This window comes from Heterocephalus glaber, unplaced genomic scaffold (genome assembly GCF_053883595.1).
Source record: "Heterocephalus glaber isolate CG9 unplaced genomic scaffold, H.glaber_assembly_v1.0 deba00001689, whole genome shotgun sequence".
Classification (NCBI taxonomy): domain Eukaryota; kingdom Metazoa; phylum Chordata; class Mammalia; order Rodentia; family Bathyergidae; genus Heterocephalus; species Heterocephalus glaber.
The window spans coordinates 7,155,975-7,178,106 of NW_028258414.1; the positions used below are offsets into that span (position 1 = coordinate 7,155,975).

Here is a 22,132-nt window from a genome sequence, read left to right on the forward strand (position 1 = left end):
TGAGATAAATCCCTGGCCCTTTTTTTATGATTTTTTTTTTTTTTAGGACCTAGTCATTTTATCATAGTATGTATGATATATTATGTTCTTTTGTGCAGAAAGAGTTAGGAAATAGTCTCTGTCTTTGAGAAGTTAGTATTTTAGTTATGGCACTGACTATTTCCATAGATAAATTATTTGGATGCATTAAATGATTTGGAAATTGGATATGATATAATTAGTAATAAAAATCTGATTTTTGTGAAGAAACCAAATTTGTACAATTAACAAATATTGAGTATATTCTGCTTTTAAAAGAAGCTAGAAATCACACACTTTCCAAATTAATGATAACACAGAGACTAAAAACAATATGAATCAATACATATATTTGATTTTTTTTTTGGACTGGGGACTCAAACTCAGGACCTCACGTTTGCCACGCAGGCTCTGTGCCACTAAGCTAAATCCCATATATTTGATTATTAATGCAAATGAAAACATGAGCATTAAAAGGTAAAACAACATCCAATTTAATATAATAACTTTAAATACCTTGATAGGAATAAAGAACTTTTTCCCTGCAAAGGTGAGCCAAGTGTCGTACAGCGTGCCTATAATCCCAGGCTGAGGGAGGAAGATGGCAGTTTCAAGGCCAGCCTGGACTATTTAGCCATAACCTAGCTTTAATAAGGGGGGTGGGGTTGGGATGTAACTCAGTGCAAAGGCCCTGGGATCATTCCCCGGACCAATAAATAAATAAATTAATAAATAGTAATTAAATGCCAGCCATGAATCAGAAGACATCTTCTCCAGAAAAACTTGGCTGAATATTCCCCGGCCCGCTGTCCTAGTGGAGTGGCAAATTGCATAAATCCTTGGGTTCGGAATTGCTGTGGAAGGGCTTCAGAGCCAAACCCCAGTACCTGTTTTATTCACACACACACACACACACACACACACACACACACACACTCTCGCACACTTTGTTTGCTGAGGCTGACCCTCCTGGAAAAAAACACTCAAAAAATTAAACATGGGTTGGGTGTGTAGCTCAGTGGCACAGATTCCCAAGCATGCTGAAGGACCTGCACTAGATCCCCAACACAGGGGGTATGAATACAGTATTTGACTACTTGGGATATCAACAATAACCACCACCACCAGAGTAGAAATTAACAGAACCCTTAGAAGGTTGCTTTAAAAGTTTTACATGAGGTCAGATCAGATCATAAGTTATATCGTCATTTTCCGGGATACTGCTTCTTATTTTCCTTCAACTGTACTTTTCATAGGTATTGGGGGTGTCTTCTCAGCAATAATGCCCATGGCGTTCGTAGAGTTTTAGATCTAATTAAGTGTAAGGATCACGCGTTGATTCTGCAGTGGCACAAACACCATCCACTAGAAAGCAGGAAGCAGTCGGAGGCGGCACAGGTGGACGGACCTGCATTGGAGGCGGAGCGAATGCGGGGACTGAGCAAGCCGGCGGAACCCAAGTGAGCGAGGTCGGTGTTGTGAAGGAAACTAGTCCGGCGTAGGACTTGGGTCCTTTGCCGCCCAGCTGGTTCCGGCCGGGGAAGATGGCTGCAGCCGAGGCGGCGTTCCGAGAGTCTCTTGTACACTGGTGCACCCAGCAGTTGCGGAAAACTTTCGGCCTAGATGTCAGCGAGGAAATCATGCAGTAAGATTGGTTCGGGTACGAAGCGGGAAGGAGTTCTAGGATGTGCATTGGGAAGGCGAACAGGGCGGCAGGGAGGATTCAAAAGTTGATGAGAGAGAATACATAAAAGGGCTGCTATCGGTCTGTAGGGACCGCATTTTGGCCTGCACTTTTGTAGTTTAGCTTCTGGAAAAGGTGGCAGCTTCCACAGTATGCCAGTGCGGCCTGCTTTTCTTAGGAAAACAACAAATCCATAGTACACCTGTAAAACTGTCCCGGGCGGGGTTTTTTTGCTTTTTAGCAGATTCTGAAGAGAAGGAACAAGTTAGATTTTTCCAGAAATTCCATATTTTGAACGTTTCAGTTTGCTCAGAGTTGTGTCCAGTAGGACGTGGGATTAAAACGGCACGTAGTACAGTGCAAATAGTTCCTGACTCTGAAGTCACAGGTTCTACTTTCTGTTGTCCCTTACCACTTTTGGAACCTTAGACAATTAAAATTCCCTCTGTACCTTGATTTCCCCACCTACAAAATGATGAGCTATGGGCCCGGGATTTAGCTCAGTGGTTCCACCGCCTGTCTCGAAAGCGCAAGGTCTCGAGTTCAATCCCCGGTACCAAAAAAATAAAAAAGATGAGCCAGGAGAGCTTATCGTTCTTTAGTACTTAAACATTCTTATGAACTATAGATTATGAGTATGCTTATACCTGCTTTCGACCAATTAACATTTGCTTCACTGGGACAACAAAGATAATCATGACAATTGGGTTATGGCGCATGGATGAGTGCTGACATAAGAGTAGAAAATGTGGGAGGATGGAATAAAGAACCCCCATTAAGATTTGAGACAGGGCCCGGGATTTAGCTCAGTGGCACCGCGCCTTCTTCGCAATCGCCAAGGTCCTGAGTTCAATCCCCATACCAAAAAAAAAAAAAAAAATTGAGACAATGGAAGATTTACTGAAAAGGATGTACCTCTAAAAAATATGTAGAGGTGGAGGTGCCAAGTGTTCAGGAGAAGAGGAAAACTTGTACACAAATAGGACGTGACCAGGGAACCTAAACGTGTTAATTTGATTCTTTGTTCACCAATGCTGAAACCCAAATTTCCATCCTAAGTTTGTCGGAAGTAAGGCGAGTCTGTGAGTTTGGGAAAAAATAGATTAATTGACAAGGAAAGAGTTAAGGGAGCCTATTCTAAAGAATTTTTCTGAACACTGCAGTGGCCTACCAAAAAAAAAAAAGGACAAGTCATATGATTTGACTTTACCCTTCTTTGAATGCAAAATCAAGTTAAGTAAATAGTTTTCATACTTAAAAAAATTTGAATGCTCTCAAGTGAAATGATGAAACTTGGCAATAGATAAACCATGAAAAGTGGCTTTTAATAATATGAATTCAAGTTTATCACATTCAATATAAAATCACTCAATATTTAAAAGATTCAGGTACTTTGTGTGTTTGTATTTGTGTGTATATATGTGTTAGTTACTGAGGATGGAACCCAAGGCTTTGTACTGAGCTACATTCCTAAACCCCCCTCTTTTTGGTTTTCTTGAGACAGGTCTCACCATAGTTCAGTCTGGCCTTGAACTTACTATGCTCACTGTGTAGCCCAGGTTGGCCTCAAACTCACAGTGATCCTCCTGCCTCAGCTTCTCCAGTTTATTTTTTATTTTGAGACAAGCTCTAAGTTGCCCAGGGTGGCCTCCAACTTGTGCTTCTTTTTTGTGCCTCAGCCTCATGAATAGCTGGGATTACATATGTGTGCCACTGCACTGGGCTATAAATTTGTGTTGCTAAGCCACTAAATTTGTGGTAATTTACTGCTGTTTTGTCAGGATTCTGGGGATTGAACTCAGGAGCTCCTGCATGCTGGGCAAACCCCATCCTGCATCCCTGGTCCTGAGGCTGTTTTTGATGAATCAAGAATTTTATTTTTGTTTTGTTTTGAGACAGGGTCTCACTATGAGGTCCAGACTGGCCTTGAATTCACAGTATAGCCAGGCTGGCCACAAATGCACAGCCATCCTCCTGACTCAGTCTCCTGAGTGCTGGGATCACAGGTGTGTGCCACCACACCTGGCTGAATCAACAGTTTTATTTTATTTTTATTTTGTATTTTTAGGTACTGGGGATCGAACTCGGGACCTTGCACTTGCGAGGCAGGCGCCGGAACCACTGAGCTAAATCCCCGGCCCAAATCAACAGTTTTAAATGGGGTAAGGGTGATAGATGCAGTCTTCTCAGTTTCAGAATCCAATTTTATTTTTTGATTATAAAACATGAGGAAAATTCTGATTCTTGCAAGATTAACAGTTTATTTTGCAAACTCAGTTGAACATTTGTTCACTCCATTGAAAGTGGAGTAGTACATTTCTGTTTTAAAGTTGAAACACTAAGTATGGCTAAACACCTGCTATAGTTTTTTAAATTATAAATTTAAGTTAGACAAGAAGTGTTGGAAGCCAGGCATGGTGGCGCAAGCCTATAATCCCAGCACTTGGGAGGCAGAGGCAGGAGGATTGCCATGAGTTTGAGGCCAGCGTGGGCTACATGGTGAGTTCAAAGCCAGCCTGAACTACATAGCAAGACCCCGTCTCAAAAAAAAAAAAAAAAAAAAAAAAAGTGTTGGAATCTTAAAATAAGCACTAAAGCTACCTATGATGTACAACTATTTGAACCTCTCATTAGATTTTCTCTAATGGTTCCACAATAGGCTGTGATGCCTAATGATGAAAGTATTTGCCGTGCCTTGTCTGGCATTTAATTGAGAATTACCCAGGAGTATTATAATAGTATACTAACTTGAATCAATTTTATACAAGTGCCCTGAATTTTAAAATAGCACAGAACTGTTAACCTCCTACTTATTGACATTTTTATAAGACATTAAGATATGTACACAGAGGGCCAGGGATTTAGCTCAGTGGTTTCGCCACCTGCTGTGCAAGCACAAGGACCCAAGTTTGATCCCCGGTACCAAAAAAAAAAAAGATATGTACACAGAGTTAGCAAAATAAACCTTGATGTTTTGGTTGATTCTATTTTTTTAAGATTTGGTATATGACACATTTGGATGAATGTTCTTTTTTTTTTTTTTTTTTGGTTCTGGGGATCAAACTCAGGACCTTGCGCTTGCAAGGCAGGCCACTGAGCTAAATCCCTGGCTTATTTTCTTAAATAGTTAAAATGATATTTATGTAAATGTTCCTAGAACTCTTTTTACTTGGTGGTTTGAAAACTCCAGGGTTAATGATCCTATGAGATCTCTTGCAGCTCTGTGAGTCTGAGTAATCTTTTGGTAGGGGCTGATAAGTTTGGAGATCAAGGTGATTAAAATGTGTAAGCCTTGAAAACCTATTTTCTTATTTTTTTAATCTCATGATTAGAAGATTATTTTAATGAGAACAAGGCATAGGTTTGTTCCTATTGACCGTAACTCTGCATTTCTTTCACCATATTAGGAAAAGATTCCAGTACATATGCTACCAATGATGGGAAATTTTGTGATTCTTTTTAATTTAAAAGATGTAGTATTATTGTAATAATTTTTGTTACATCTCATATTGATGTGCCTGAGTTACAGTTTCTTTCTTTCTCTCTCTCTTTTTCTTTCTTTTTCTTTTTAAGAAGAAAAGGTTTATTTAGCTTACAGTTTGTAGAGATCTCAGTCCATAATTGGCTGGCTCCATGGCGGGGTAGCATGGCAGGCAGACAGGCATTGCAGAGGAGAAACAGTTCATGGCGGATAGAAGGTAGCTAAGCAAGCAAGGGCTGAATTACAGTTTTTTAAGGCTTTATAATACTATGAAAGAAAAATTTTTTTTTGAGACTGGGTCTCACTATGTAGGTCAGGGAGGTCTTGAACTATGTAGCCCGGGGTAACCTTGAATTCACAGTGATCCTTCTGCCTCAGCCTCCCAAGTGCTGGGATTACAGACATGTGCCACCGCACCTAGCAAAGATCTTATATTTGAAATTGTTATTTTTATCACTTTTTTTTTTTTTTTTTTTGCGATATTGGGACTGAATCCAGAACCTTCTTACTGAGCTACATGCCCTAGCTCTTTTCTTATTTTGAGGCAGAGTCTTGCTAAGTTGCTGAATTGCCCAGGTTGGGCTTCAAATTGCAATCCTCCTGCCTCAGCCTCCCACAATGCTGGGGTCACAGGTGTGTACCACCATGCCCAGCTTACTCTTTTTGTAATAAGATATGTTCACTGTAAAGAAAAAAAGAAAGAAAAGGATAAAGCCAAAACTGTTTTTCCCCATGCATTATTATCATGCAATGTATTTTCAGAAATATTCATTGTAGGGAAGAAAAATTAAAACTGCTTTTAATTCTGTCATTTTGTAGTAATCATTTTAGTGTTTAACTTTCTAGCCTTTTTCTCTATACATAAATGTATGTGTTCATATACACATATTCCTTTTATGACAATTAGGATCTATATTATACCTTCTGTTTCATGTACCATTGTAATTTTATATACTATTTCTCAGGTCAATTGTAGTTATTCAGAACTTTCAGATTTGGTGGTGGTCTTATATTACATTTTATAAAATCTAAAACCTTGAACTCATTTACCCCTTTCTGTATCAACAGACATTGTAAATTCTTTTCTACTAATTAAATAATGGTACAATTAGCTTTTTGTGTAAAAATTTCTATGCCTTTGATATTTGTTGCTCTAGAAGAATTACTGGACCATTTTAAAGCACTTCATCATTGGCTAGTTGATTTCTAGAAAAGTTGTACTAATTTATAATCTAGCCCAATATCATTTTAAGGAACCCTTCGTAACATGTCCTTGAAATAGATCTGCTTTTTCTGATGTGATATTAATCTGGGGTTTTGTTTTGGGTTTTTTGGTACCAGGAATTGAACTCAGGATACTAATCTTGATTTACAGCTTTTTTAGGGGCAGTACTGGGGATCGAACTCACGACCTTGCGCTTGGGAGGCAAGCAATGGTGCCACTGAGCTAAATCCCTGGCCCCTTTAACTTATAGCTTTTAAGGATGTCAGATTACTGATTAGTTGTAGTATATGTATCTGGAGCAAAAATAAGAGAAATGTTAGATTTTGTAACATGGAGATTAAGTAATTTGTATTTTTAGGGAAATATGATGACTGGGGAAGTGTAGCTAGAGGAAGTACCGTATTAATTTGTTAAGAATAGTTTTGCAACCTTTCATAACACTGATTTGATTCTAAATAAAAATACAGAGAAACTGTAAATGGCTAAATATAGATGAAGGTTAGATTACGGAGAACTTGAAATCAGGGTCTTTGTCTTAATCAAATTTACATTGCTAACGTCTAGCAAAGTACTTGGCTCACTGTAAATACTCTAACACATGAATGATTTTTGTTTTACAATGGTTGGACTGAACCCAGGGCCTCACATGTGCTAGGTAAGTGGTCTACCACTAAGCAACGTCCTAGTTCCAATAGTTTTTACTACTTTCATTCTGTTATTATTATTGAAAAACTAGTGTCCTTCTTTCAACAATTTATGTCTTTGCCTCCTGAGGTACATTTTGTCAATTGACAGTGCAGAAGAAATACGAGAATATGTGACAGATCTCCTCCAGGGAAATGAGGACAAAAAAGGTCAATTCATAGAAGATTTTATAACTAAATGGCAAATGAATGATCAGGAGTTAGTTTCTGATCCTTTGCAGCAGTGCTTCAAAAAAGATGGTAAGTTAATACAAGTACGTAAATGTTTAAATGTTATTGTTAATGAGCAGGTTTACAGAAATTGGAGATTGAGGGCTGGGGATATAGCTCAGTGGTTCCACCACCTGCCTCACCAGTGCAAGGTTCCAAGTTCGATCTCTGGTACCAGAAAAAAAAGAAAGAAATTGGAGATTGAGTACAGGGCCTTGTGCATGGTAGGCAAATGATGTACCACTGAACTACACCTCCAGCTCTTATTTATTTCTTTATTGTGATGCTAGAGGTTGAATCCAGGGCTTTCTCACTGAGCTATGTATCCACCCAATTTTTTTTTTTTTTTTTTTTGTACCGGGGATCAAACTTGGGACCTTGCACTTTCGAGGCAGGCTGCGGAACCACTGAGCTAACTCCCCAGCCCTACCCACCCAATTTTAATTATTTGTTTTGAGACAAGGTCTTGTTAAGTTGCCTCAGCTGGACTTTAACTTGCAGTCCTTCTGACTCAGCCTGCCAGGGTGCTGGGCTTATAGATGTGCCTGTTTTAAGAGTAGGAAAAATTTGTTGAGAGAAAGAAAGCTTCTGTCTCAGAGAGACAGAAGGGGACCTGGAAAGTGGGTTACCCCCCAGCTTCTTTTTTAAAATTTTATTTTGGAAATAGAGTCTTGCTAAGTTTCCCAGGTTGGATTTGAATTTTCAGTTCTCTTGCCTAAACCTTCATGTAACTGGGATTACTGGTATGTGCCACCATATCCATCTAGTTCAGACATTTTGAACTTAACAAATATCACAAAAATAGCTTTTTTTTGGTACTGGGGCTAGTACTAAGGACCTTGCACTTGCAAGGCAGGCACAGTACCGCTGAGCTAAATCCCTGGCCCACAAAAATAGCTTTTTAGATTTAAATATGGCTTCAAAATAAGTTGAAAAACTTATATACATTAAAGAAATGTTTTTCAGGGGCTGTGAATGTAGTTCACTGATAGAGCTCTTGTGGAGCATATGTGAGGTCAATACCCAGCACCACAAAATATTAATTTTTTTGAGAAAGACATATTTTTAGTTATATGCATAACTGGATGGAAGTAAAATATTGACTGATTATAGTATGAATAACACCTTGAGATTTCTATGTAAACAACACAAAAGACACTAAACGATTGAAGTCATAATCATCATTATTATGAAATCTAAAATAATCAGATTTTAGTGCCAGTAACATTTGTTTAAATTCTTTGTCATTGACTGCAATCTTGAAAATAATGGTTTAAATTTAATTCTGGGTTGAGAGGAGTTCTGCTTCACTTGATATCTTGACTCTAAATATTAAACATTGTTTTCTGTTTATTAGCTATAGAAATTCATTAATAAATCTTACTATCATCAGTCTATATCTTTTTGTTATTTCTGACAGAAATTTTAGATGGGCAGAGATCAGGAGACCAGCTAAAGCGGGGTAGGCGGAAAGGAAGAAACAAACAGGAAGTTCCTGCCATTGCTGAACTTGACACAACTGTAGAGGTCAAAACACCTTTTGATGTGGCCAAGGTAAGTGCCTATGGAACACTGGTGGTGAACCTATGGCACACATGCTGCACTGGACTGTTTGTTATCATTGAAAGCTCTGAAAAGTTCACTGTTACTGGTATATAGAGTGAAACTTTATTTGGCTATATGGAAAAGAGGAAGTGACAGATATATTTCAGAGAGTGAAATGTACACATTGGTTTACAATGGTAATATTTCGCAAAAGGAACCAATTTAGGGAGAAAAAGTGATAATGAGGACAAACTGCTTTCTATGTGGTAGTTTTAAAAATGTCTCTCTATATGGTAATGACCGTTAATGAGTAATAAGGTACCTTGATGTTTGCTGTTAAGTAGGTTTCATAAAGTAAAACTTCTGCTTTACTCTTGAATTCCTAGATTGGGTAGGGAAGGATCTGCAAATTAAGAATGATTGGGCTCGGGTTGCAGCTCATTGGCAGTTTGTGTGCATAGCATGCACAAGGCCCTAATTTAACATTTACTTTTTGTTTTGTTTGTTTGTTTTAGAGACAGAGTCTCGCTTTACAGTCCAGGCTGGCCTTGAGCTTACTATGTATTCCAGGCTGGCTTTGAACTCAATGGTGATCCTCTTGAGTGCTGGGATTATGGGCATGCACCACCATGCCCAGCAGCATTTACTTTTACATCTGTTGATGCTTCAAGAGTAGTTTATATCTCAGCAACATGTTTCTGAGTCTGTTTGCGCTTACTAAAAGCAAAAACTTGAAAAGTAAGTTACTGAATTAGTGACTATTAAACCTTTTCTCCTAGGAGAAATACAGAGCTAGAGTCCTGTGAGCCTCTGATCACAACATTTCTATCAACAAATCAATACATAGTCTAATCTATGTGTTTCTGCTTAAAGATACCTTATTTAAAAAATATTGTTGATTTATTGACATTGAACTTACAGAGAACAGACTCCTCCCTGTGACTCCTGCCTGTCTGTAGCTTGTCTATATAGCATAGGCTTTCGCACTTAGGAATACTAGAAAAGTACTTTAGCGTGCTATGTGTGGGGATCAGTTAAATAGTGAAATCATCAACAAAAAGCACAAAATTGATAAAATGTGACACAAAATAGACCACCAAAAAGATATTTGTTTATGGTATGAGAGATGAAATGAAGGTCAATCATTGCCTTATTTCACCTTAACTGGGAATGTATGCATTTAGGAACTAAAATTTTTTTTTTTTTTTTGGTACCAGGGATCGAACTCAGGACCTTGCACTCGCGAGGCAGGCAAGGCACCACTGAGCTAAATCCCTGGCCCAGGAACTTAAATTTTTTGACCCATTAATGTCCATGAATGAGCGTAAAAGTCCCTTGAGTATTCTAACTTTCTATTACAAATTTTTGAAAGTAGTTAGATTCATAGATCTAGATCCACAAGTAGTAAGTATCAAGTAAGTTCCATTTTTGGACCTGGAGGCAAATCTTTGTTAAACAAGCTGTTCATGTAGTTATTTGGACATTTTATTTTATTTCTGCTATATGCAAAACACTGATTTAGACATTGGCAGTAAATAAGACATAATCTTGTTGAAAGCTACCATGAAAGAAATAAAAAGAGCAGTGTAATAGGAAGTAATTGGTGGAGAAAACTTACTTAGGTAGATGTTAAGGGAAAACCTGTCTGAGAGGGAGAAAGTCTAACCAAGACAAGCAGTTTTTGAAAAGAAGCCATTAGGTACAAAGATGAGCTAAGAGTAGTGCAGATGGGAGGAGTAACAGGTGTAAAGGGGAGATGGAGAAAAGTGTTTTAGATAGAATCAGAAGCCCAATGTGTCTAGAGCATAGTGAGCAAGGGAGGAGTGGTGTGAAATGAAACTGGGGGGCACCACATGTAGGTCATTTTAAGCAACTTGGATTGGATTTTAAACACAGTGAGGATCTAGTCAGAGGCTTTAAGCTGTGGAATGACATTAATACTCTTGCTTACCTTGGTCTCTGTGTTTCCTTCTTGCTGTCCCTTTCCTTCTAATTAAACGCTTACTGGCCATTATGTAAAAGAGACCCCATCAAAGCACAGCCCCCCAGTTCCTCAAATGCCTTGTTTTAATATAAATTGATGCTTTAGTGAGAGTCAAAATACACATTTCTAATTCTGCCTTCACCACCATCCCTGAGAGTCAAAGGTATTACATACTGACTAATTTTAAAAAATGGCAACCTACTAGATTAGATAAAATCTTCAGCATAAGTTTTTCTTATGTACAGAGATACTTCAGTTCACAAACACTTTTTTTGTTGTTTTTGTTTTTTGTTTTTTGTTCTGGTACCAGAGATCGAACTTGGGTCCTTGTGCTTGCACAGCAGGAGACAAAACCACTGAGCTAAATCCCCGGCCCGACACACACTTTTGTTTGCAAACAATTTGGTTTGCAAACAGAAGTGTTTGGCAAAATTTTGTTTTTGTATGTGAACTCTGCATTGGGTGAGAAACACGACCGTGGCCACCTTTCCTATACGAACATGAATGTGGTTATCTTTTCCAGAACTATGGAACAGAATAAGTTCATGAACTGAAGTACCACTGTATATTGACTTCTATTTAATATTATTATCTCTATATTTCAACTTTTATTTTGAACATTAGAGTATGTTACCATCCCTTTTACTTAACAGTAACCTGTTCTGTTCTTTTTTTTTGAGACAGGCTGGCCTTGAATCCACTATATTGCCCAGGCTGGCAATCCTCCTGCCCCAGCCTCCTGAGTGCTGGGATTACAGGTGTGTGCCACCATGCCCAGCCAGAACTGTTCTCTTCTTATAATCAGTTTCCCCATTCACTGTAACTCTTTTTTTTTTTTTGGTACCAGGGATCGAACTCGGGACCTTGTGCTTGCACAGCAGGCGCCAGAACCACTGAGCTAAATCCCTGGCCCCCATTCACTGTAGCTCTTAATTTTTCTTCTCTGAAATGATTGAGAAACTCTCAATTTAGAGGGAAAATAGGTTCTCAACATGGTTGTGAAGAAAGAAGGCATCCATACTTTTCAATCGTCAGAAACTGAGAGACATGAGGCTTTTTTTTCTTTTTTTTATAACAAATGTAGAAGCAGAACCAGGGATTTAGCTCAGTGGTACTGTGCCTGCCTTGCAAGCACAAGGTCCTAAGTTCGATCCCCAGTACTGCAAAAAAAAAAAAAAAATTAATCATATATATATATATATATATATATATATATATATATATATATTTGAAATTAGAGAGGAGATATGGTGATGGATGCTTATACTGTAATCCCAAGACTCTGGGAGGCTGACTCAAGAGGATCGCAACTTTGAGCTCAGCCTGGCAATTTAGCAACTTAGCAAGATCCTGCCTCAAAATTAAAAATAAACAACAAAGAGCTGGGACTCAGGTCTTGGGCTCAAACTCTAGTACTGGGAGAAAAAAAATCCTAGAAATTAAACATTAGCAATCCCTATATTATACACCTAGACACCTATGGACTCAAAAAACTTAGCCTTTCTAAGTGCACAAGATGTCCGAAGGAAAAACAGACACATGAGAAAGTACTCAAATTAGTTATACAATACAAAATAAAGTCACAACAAAGTACCACTGCATACCAACTAGAATGGCTAAATTGAAAGTTTTTTTTTTTAATTACTAACATACATTTTGCTTAGGTCCTTAGGCAATAAGGATAATATGTATTGTTCTTAAAAATGTAAGATATCCTGGTTTGCTTTGGTTTGCTTTGTAGTCCTGGGGATTGAATCCAGGGCTTTATGCATGCTAGGCATGTGCTCTACCACTGAGCTACATCCCTAGCTCAGTATTGGCCTATTTTTAAACTCTGTATAAATGGAGCTAAACAATAAGTGCTCTTTTATCTGGCTTCTTTCAAGTAACATTGTTTATGAGAGTCATTCATATCATTTGGGGTACCTATACTTTTTCATTCTTGGTACTACATAGGATTTTATGTAGTAAATGTTGAGCATTTGAGTAGTTTCTGATTGTAGTGTTACAGCAGATATTCTTGTACATGATTTTGCTGAATATGTTTATATCAGGGCCAGGGATTTAGCTCAGTGGTTCGGCTGCCTGCCTCGCAAGCGCAAGGTCCTGAGTTCGATCCACAGTACAAAAAAGAAAAAGATTTATATTTGTCTGTAGAGTTTATACCCAGGAGTTGAATTTCCATGTCACAAGATATGCATATGTGGAACCCAGTTTACACTCACACCAGTAGTGTATGAATTCTCATTGTTCTGTATTCTTGCAGACACTTCATATTTTCTTTCTCAATTTAGCCATTCTGATTGATTTGGCATGGTATTAGTTTTCTTTTTCTTATTTTATTTTATTTGTGGACCTGGGGATTGAACCAAGGGCCTCATGCATGCGAGGCAAGTGGTTTACCACTGAGTTATAGCCCCAGCCCTGTATTACATTATTTTAAGCTGCACACTTTTTTCATGTGTCTGCTGGTCATTTGGATCACCTTTCGTTATAAAGTTCTTGTTTAGGTCTTTTGCCCACTGTGTATATGTATGTGCAGTGCTGGGGATCGAACCCAGGCCTTGCACATAATAAGTAGGTGCTTTACCACTGAGCTATATCCCCAGTCTTCATCATTTTTTATTGTTATCTTTTTTTTATTAATTTCTGATTGAGTAAAATTTGGGGGGGGGGCGGTACTGGGGATCAAACTCCCATCCTTGGGCTTGCGCACCAGGTGGGAAAACCACTGAGCTAAATCCCTGGCCCATTGAGTAAAATTTTTATTGCTTTCCAAATTCATGAATGTCATCTGCTTTTCCCAACAGATTTTTTTGTTTTGTTTTTGAGACAAGGTCTCACTGTGTAATCCAGGCTGGCCTCGAATTCCCAGGATCCTCCTGCCTCAGCCTTCCAAATGCTGGGACTACAAGTGTGCACCACCAACCCCAGCCGAATGGCATCTGCTGGTTTTTTTTTTTTGGGTACCGGGCATTGAACTCGGGTCCTTGCGCTTGCACAACAGGTGGCGAAACCACTGAGCTAAATTCCCGGTCCCTGGCATCTGCTTTTAGAGGAATTTTTTTTTTAAGCAAACATTTATTGATACATTTTAGATATACATAATGGTAACATTTGTTATAGGGCATTTATACCTGTACATGATATATCATTCTTTGTTTTTGGGTACCAGGAATCGAACTCGGGAACTTGCATTTTCAAGGCAGGCAGTGGAACCACTGAGCTAAATCCCTGGCCCCATGATAGAGCATTCTTCTTTTTTTCTCATTTCCTTCCCCTGCCTTGGACCCCTTAGAGGAATTCTAGATCTCCAATTTAGTTGTGCTTTAAGGTGTCCAATAAACAGCTTTTGTGTGCGTGTGTGTCTGTGTGTGTGTGTGTGTGTGTTTGTGTTTGTGAGACAGTGTCTAGCTTTGTAGTTCAGAGTGGCCTTGAACTCACTGTGTAGCCCAGGCTGGCCTTGAACTCATGGTGATCCTCCTGCCTCAGCCTCCCAAGTATTGGGATCACAAGTGTGTGCCACCACTCCTGGCTAAACCGCTATGACTGACATTTAGCTTTTACCAGCTATCTGGTTAACTGAAAACTACTAACCAAAAAGACAAGGTAATTAATTATTAGCTAGTTTTTTAAGAGCATAGCCTTTTCTTATTCCTTGATTATAAGTTGTTTTGGGGGCGGTTACCGGGGATTACTCAGGACCTTGGGCTTTCAAGGTAGGCAGCGGCACCACTGAGCTAAATACCCGGCCCTTGATTATAAGTAATTTATATTTCTGCCTCCCCTTCCTTCTTTTATGGTTCTTGGAGAGTGTATAGTCATTACTGAACAGAATGAAGGACTTTTCCCCCCTTGATTTTTTTCAATGTCATTATTTAATGTTTCTGTGATGTCTTTGTACAATGAGGCACAAGAGAGCAGCAACTCTGTAAAGAAGAAAACGAAGTTTGTCAATTTATACACAAGAGAAGGACAAGACAAGCTTGCAGTCCTGCTTCCTGGTCGCCACCCTTGTGATTGCCTGGGCCAGAAGCACAAACTCATCAATAACTGTCTAATCTGTGGGCGGATTGTCTGTGAACAAGAAGGTTCTGGGCCCTGCTTATTTTGTGGCTCTCTGGTAAATTGGTTTTCTATTTTGTTTTACTGAGCTTTGTTTTAATACACAGGGCCATTGAAATGCATAGTAATTTCTGTTTTTCTTAGTAAATTTCTTCCTTAAGGTGTCCAGTAAATTCTATTAGCAGATGTTTGATTAGTCTAAAACCCAAGGTTATAGTCTAGGCCTGAGGCCTATTAATAAAGAAAGCTTTAAGAACGTATATTATCTAGGGAACCAAGTCTGTATCAGATTAACTTTAATTCAAAGAAACTTTGAAGCCTGAAATATTAGAATTTCTTGTCAAAGTCTTCAGATGTGGCTCATATCCCTAGGGTACCAAGCCACTGTGACATAACCCTCAAGTCATGATAGCTTCTGTTTCTAGGACACTGCCTTGTTAAACTCTGCTTTGTTTGAGAGAATGACCTCAAGAATGTAGCAACAATGACTCACTCAAAAAACCCTAATGAGCTCTGTAGAAAGCTTATTTGACCAGTTGGGCTGGCTGGCAGAAGCAATGGTATTTGATTTTGGTAAAGGTGTCCATTTTGTGTTGCTTTGTTGTCTCATCGCTGGTGGAGCATTCATTTTTCCATATACTCAGAATAAACAAATAGTGAATGAACTGAAAAATATAGTGCTTCCCTCTAAAAATGTTCATAAAGCAGCAGTAAATCTAGCAGGAACTCTGTTGCCATCAGGCAGTTGCTAGGAAGTTCAGTGTTCTCTCTTAGGTCCCTTAGACCCTTCAGTTCATTAAACAGAAGAGAAAAAAGCAGATTGGCTGAAGTCTTACAGTTTTATAAGCTCTGCAGAACCCCTTCTCACCTCCCTTCTTACAATTGCAGTAATTTCATAATAAACAGAGTTTATTTATGTATTTATTTTTGAGGCAGAATCTAAGTTGATCAGACTGAGCTTAAACTTGCAATCCTCCTCCTCAGCCTTGCAGTGTGTTAGGATTATAGGAATGTGTCACCATCCCAGCTGGCTTTCTTCTTTTTTTCTTAATATATTTATTATATATAGGTAGTGTTTGAAATAAAGAAACAAAATTTAGGGCTGAGGATTTAGCTCAGTGGTTCCACCGCCTGCGTTGCACGGGCAAGGTCTGGAGTTTGATCCCCAGTACCAAAAAAAAAAAAAGAAACAAAATGTATATAGTTGGGCTGAGGATATAGCTCAATAGTAGAGCTCTTCCCTAGCATACCTGAGGTCCTGAGTTCTTTTTTTTTGAGACAGGGTCTCCATATGTAGTCCCAGCTGGCCTTGGACTCACTGTGTAGTACAGGCTGGCCTTGAATTTGCAGCAATCCTCCTGCCTCAACCTCCAGAGTGCTGGGGTTACAGGTGTGCACCACCATGCTTGGCAAGGTCCTGAGCTCTATCCCAAGCATCACAAAACACAATGTATATATTTGCACATATATAGTGTGAAAGCAAGACTAATTCTCTTCGTTTGTTTTGTTTTCTCTTGTATGAAAACCTAGACTAATTCTCACTGGTGGTACTGTAATTTGAATCTTTTTTTGGCTCTTTCTAATAAAGTAGCTGTTTGTAATTTATCTTCTCAGATTTGGATTTCATTATTCGAACTAGGAGGCTTAAAGTTAAAAGTCTTGGGGGCCAGGGATTTAGCTCAGTGGTTCCACTGCCTGTCTTGCAAGCGGAACGTCCTGAGTTCGATCCCCAGTACCAAAAAAAAAAGCCTGGTTTGATTTTTTCCAATATTCTCACCAGAGGCAAGTATTTGTCCTTTGAAAGTAGCTTAGATTTTTTTTTTTTAAATCATTAGGTCACACAAGGATACTTGTAGTAAGGTAAATTTTTTGTGTGGCTCATAAAAGGGAGCAGTGCAAAGAGACCTTGGGCAAAACTAATGTGATATATACATTTTGGTATTTTGGATAAGAAAGCACCAATAATCTCATTGTTTTATTGTCATATCTATAGTTTTAAGTTACTGTACACTAATTTGAGAGACTTTCAAAGTATATTAAGCAAGTGATATAATTTATGTATTATATAATTTATGTATAATAATTTACTAATTTACAGGTATGTACTCATGAAGAGCGTGATATTTTACAGCGTGACTCAAATAAAAGCCAGAAACTGCTAAAGAAGCTCATGTCAGGTAGACTGCAATCTTCTTATTGAATCACTGTGGTGATTGGCTACATTTTGTTTAATTGGTGATTGTTTTTCTTTCCTATAACATGGTGTACAAGATGTTTATTCACTCATTTACTCAATAAGCATTTATTTATTTATTTTTGGTACTGGGGATCGAACTCCTGTCCTTGCGCTTGCGAGGCAGGCAGTGGAACCACTGAGCTAAATCCCTGGCCCAATAGGCATTTATTTTTTTAAAGTTATTAGTAAAACCACATAACATTTAGCCACAAAATGAATAGTAATAGTATTGGATTATAACCCAAAGAATAAAATTAATACACAATAATAAAATTAATACCATGTTCATATAAATAACTGGATAAGGTACAAAATGGAGAAGAGACAACTCTTTTAAATACAAAGATTGATTGGGATTATAAAGTAGTAATAGCACTATAAAGAATGTTTTTCCCTTTAATATTTCATAATTTCTTGCTCAGTAAAAATCTATTTGATTTATTATAACTTAGTTACCTATTTCCTAGTTAATGAATATCTTCACTTTCCAAATCATAAATAATACCACAAATGGTCACTTTGTTAACATATCTTTTATTTCCTTTGGGTGCTTGAACCCAGGGTCAGACTACTCTTGAGCTACATCTCTAGACCTTCTTATTTTTATTTTGAGACAAGATCTTTTTTTTTCTTTCATTCTTTTGTATTTTGTTATTCCTATTCCTTTCCTTCCCTTCCCTCTCCTCCTCCCTTGTTCCTCTTCCCATTTGAACATTTTCTTCCTACTTCCCAGTATCTATCATCCATTCTGTCCTTATTTACCCTTTGAGTTTCTCACATAAGAGAAACAATGCAATATTTAACATGTATTGTGATTTATTTCACTTAAAATTATGTTCTCAAGGTACATTCTTCCATTTACCTAAAAATATCTCTAGTTTGTCCTTTTTTAATCCAGAGTAATCCTCCATTGTATATAAAAACCATATCTTCTTTTTCCATTCATCCATTGATGAGCATTTGGGCTGGTTCCAAGATTTAGCTATTGTAAATTGTGCTGCTATAAACATGGGGGCATGATGCTTTTAACTCTTTTGGGAAGATGCCCAGAAGGGAAATAGCTGAGTCAAATGGAACCTCTAGTTTTAGGGGGGTTTTTTTGTTTTTTGGTTTTTTGGGGTTTTTTTGGTACTGGGGATCGAACTTGGGTCCTTGTGCTTACAAGGCAGGTGGAGGAATCATTGAGCTAAATCCCTGGCCCCAACTTGTTTATTTTTTTAGAAACTCGTGTATCTGCTTTGTTACTTCCACTGCTACCATTTCAGAAAGTTCGGCTTGGGAGGATTTTGATTTCTTCTACCTTAGTATACACTGGATTTACCTTTGGTGAGCTGGACGTCTGGGGTTGCATCTTGATTCTGTGTTTTCTCATTTTCTATTTTTAAAAAATTTAATTTATTTTCTGCATTATAAATTGTTTATGGTAGGTAGCTTTGTACTAGTAGTGAGACCTCTTGAAAAAATGACTACTTTTCAGGGATGTCTTGTAGGCATAGCTGGCTTTTGGATTTTGAGTCTATCTCAAGGTCCTGCCTCTTCAGTTTATTAAGGATGAGAGGTTCTTTCCTGTTTGGCCTAGCACCTAATTCTTTGATACTGGACTATTTTATTTGTTGTAGTCAGAGTTTGCAAGGGAATAGATTTAATACAGGATACATAATTTATAGGATTATTTTATAATATTCACTCAAAAAGTCAAATGCCAATGAGTACAAGAGATCTGTCCACATGCTAGAGATCCGAAGAATCTAGCCTAGGGACTGGATCCCATGGCAGTGTCCCCCATACAAGTCCAGCTAAAGGCCTACAGCCCAAGGCAATGTCCTCCACAAGTCCAGCCAGAGGCCTAGAGTCCACAGGAATGTCTCATGCAAGTCCGTATCAAGGATCTGCACTGGGAAGGCCCAAAGGCTAGTGCTGGAAGCTAGAAAGTCTGCACCAGCAGAGTGAAGGATCTGTGCCACCAGGCTGAGGGTGCTTCCTGGCTCCAGATGCACTGGAGCCAGGAAGCAACACTCAAGGCAAAGAGTAGAGCTCCGCTGAAAAGAACAGCAGCCATCCCGGCCAACAGCGAGGACCCAACCTCCTCTGGCGATGAGAACAGCCGAGTTTGTATCAGGAAAAGCAGTCACAGCAAGCTTCTCCAAGAAAATCAGCAGCATATAATCTTCCACTCCAGTTCTCTTTTTATGCTGTTAGCAACAATCCTCAGGTGCATCTTCCACACCTAGAACCACGCTGACTCAGTTCATCTGAGTGTTCCAAGTTGACCATTAGTTAATCCACCACAGCATTGTTTATGATCCCTAGATAATCTCGGTATTGGCATACAAAGAACAACTGATCACAAGAACTATGTCACCTTGGCAAAAATAGTACACTCAGCAGTAACAATAGCATCAAGCACAGTCTAGAAAATGACAAACTGTGATAACTTAATTTGACACCTTTAACCGTATGTACAAGATTTATAGTTATATAACAAAATCAAATCACAAAATTATGTACAATAAATATCCACTCAGTAGAGCAATTTTACCTTCAAGGGAGAAAATTTAAAAGGGACAAGAGGAAAAATTAGAGAAATAAAAGAGAAAGAGATGAGGGTCAAGGCTGAAGCAGAAAGCTTTGGGAAACTGCTAAAGAAGACAAGGAAAAGAAAGAAGGAAAAAACAAAAACGAGCAAAAACAAAAACTGAAAACAATATTTACCCTCAAAAAAACAAAAACAAGAAAAGCAGAAAAAAAAGCAAAGGAAAAAAAATTTCTCTGTGTTTTGAAGCCCGTGGTTATCTTCTGGGATCTATAATTTTGTGGTAGTGTCCAGCACAGGATGTGTTTCTGCTGTCACTTGAAGACAAAGAAGGCAGACTGAGCCTAGATCTGTGCTGGATTAAAGCCTGGTGCCAATTCTGGTGGTTTCTACTCCACAGAAGTTCAGGCTGATTCTTGCCTGTGGTTGTGGAGCTGTAGCCTGAGTTATTCAGCCGGTAACACTCTGGGTGTCTCTTGCCTGCTTGACCTCAGCTCCATACATCTCCCATGGTTGTCCCTCACCCAGTCACTTTGGGATTTCAACTCTGAGAACCCTAAAATGAAGCTAACCCACAGCTGCTTTGAGTCCCGGGTTCAGTAGGTCCCTCCCTAAAATATCTGGCCAGGCACCCTCTCCAGTAGATATAGCAATCACTTGGATTGGAGTCATTCACCAGCTCTTGTACTGCACAGCATCCATTGCTCTGTTCCACTGGTGTGTTTCTCCTTGCAGTCACCTGCCCTCACTGTGTCGCTGTAGATTCGATCTTTCTCTCATGCCTGGAGCTGGGGAGAAAGTGCAGTTTGCTCCCTCCTTTTTTTTGGGTTGTGCTCTTCACTTTCTCTGTGGGCTCCAATTTTCCCTTCAGATATTCCTGGGTCCCAGGTATCCACCTCTTTCCTTCTTTTCTTCCTCAGTGTGTTATTTTCCAGTGTCTAGGTTCCGAATCTTAGAGAGGTTGATTTGTTGCTGTTTACCACTCCAGCATCTTCCCAGAAGTTGAGGCGGGTCTTGCTGTGTTGCCCCAGCTACCCTTTTACTTGCCATCCTCTTGTGTCAGCTTCCCAATTGACTGGAATTAACATGTTCACTACTGAGGCCAGGTTTGATCTATTTTCTCAGAACAGATTCCTAAGAATAAAAATAATGAGTTAAAGAATTTTTTGTTTTGTTTTGCTTTTTGAGACAATGTCTTGCTATGTAATCCAAACAGGACTTAAACTCACTTATATAGCCCAGGGTACCTTCTAACTGTCTTCCTGCTTTAGCTTCCCGAGTGCTAGGATCAGAATGCCTGGCTTCAAATATTATCGCTTTGGGTACTTCAGATGTATTTATCAAATTACTGTACCAAATTATTGTACTAGTCTATAGCAATCTTAGCATTGTACCTGAAAACCTGTTCACTGTTCAATTTTGACATTACTTTTTTGTAGTTGTAAGAAGCTATACTTTTTTATTTTTATTTTTTTGGTACCAGGGATCAAACTGGGTTCCTTGTGCTTGTGCAGCAGGCGGTGAAACCACTGAGCTAAATCCCTGGCCCTTACTTTTTTATTTTTAATGAGTTTGAGGGATTTGGTTTGGTTTGGTTTGAGATGAAATCTCACTATGTTGCCTAGGCGGGCCTCAAACTCCTGGCCTCAAAGTGACCCTCCTGCTGTAATCTCCTGAGTGATTGAGAGTATAGGTCCATGTCACCATGCCATTGTTCCTGCTTCTGATTCTGAATGAACTCAATAAATTTAGTATTATCTGCTGGGGATTTAGCTCAGCGGTTCCACTGCCTGCCTTGTAAGTGCAAGGATCCAAATTTAATCCCCGGTACCAAAAAAAAAAAAATCAACCAAACTTAGTATTATCTCTGAACTTCATTTTCTTTATATGTAAAATAAAAATAATGCAAACTGTTTTATAGGATTATTGTGAGAATTAAATGCTTTGTATTAAGTGCTTTCACATTTAACTATTTATTTTTGTGCCTTTCCTGAAATTTCTGTCCCATTAGTTTTTAGTTTTCATAATTTTTTTTCTTGGTACCAAGGATCAAAGTCAGGACCTTGCACTTGGGAGGCAGGTGGCGGCACCACTGAGCTAAATCCCTGGCCCCATATATAATAGTACATTTAAAGGTGATAGTCCTATTGAGTAGTTTTTCACTTATAAGTGTTTACCACTGAGCTGCATCACCAGCTCTAGAAGGCATTGTTGTGTTGTATTATTAAATCATTTGGTATCCTTAGCAGTCCAGATTTCTGTAAGAAAAGAAAAAGGACCTAATATTTTCGGTGACTGATTACATGTCAAGCATCATTTGATGCGTTAAGGTCTGATGTCTGTCCTTGATTGTTTTCTGTTGAAATGAAGACTCCAGACCCTCAGACCAGACCAGATCTTCAGATATCTTGTTCTTTGCTGCACAGTAATACAACTCATTTGTATGA

At 38.7% G+C, this 22,132-nt stretch overlaps 1 protein-coding gene and 1 long non-coding RNA gene across 10 annotated transcripts in view; one reads left to right on the forward strand and one right to left on the reverse strand.

Annotated features, from left to right (window-relative positions):
* Positions 1-1,482: 1,482 nt before the first annotated feature.
* Trip4 (thyroid hormone receptor interactor 4) overlaps positions 1,483-22,132 on the forward strand; it is a 65,758-nt gene continuing 45,108 nt past the window's right edge. For 2 of the 9 annotated variants that reach the window (XR_015446500.1, XM_087199127.1), the window contains exons 1-5: positions 1,483-1,663; positions 7,183-7,352; positions 8,743-8,876; positions 14,762-14,974; positions 17,015-17,093. Coding sequence is in view for 8 of the 9 variants with exons in the window: in XM_087199127.1 (XP_087055253.1) it covers positions 1,563-1,663; positions 7,183-7,352; positions 8,743-8,876; positions 14,762-14,974; positions 17,015-17,093 (697 nt within the window). In the remaining variant the exon portion in view is untranslated. Of the gene's footprint in view, positions 1,679-3,770; positions 3,865-7,182; positions 7,353-8,742; positions 8,877-14,761; positions 14,975-17,014; positions 17,094-22,132 lie in introns of all 9 variants that reach the window. The other 7 variants (XM_087199130.1, XM_087199132.1, XM_087199131.1 and 4 more) reach the window with 7 other exon arrangements.
* The window catches only part of LOC110344134 (uncharacterized), a 55,686-nt gene continuing 50,740 nt past the window's right edge, over positions 17,187-22,132 (reverse strand). Inside the window, exon 4 of the long non-coding RNA XR_015446503.1 lies at positions 17,187-20,819. This is a non-coding gene — a long non-coding RNA (uncharacterized LOC110344134). The remainder of the gene's footprint in view (positions 20,820-22,132) is intronic.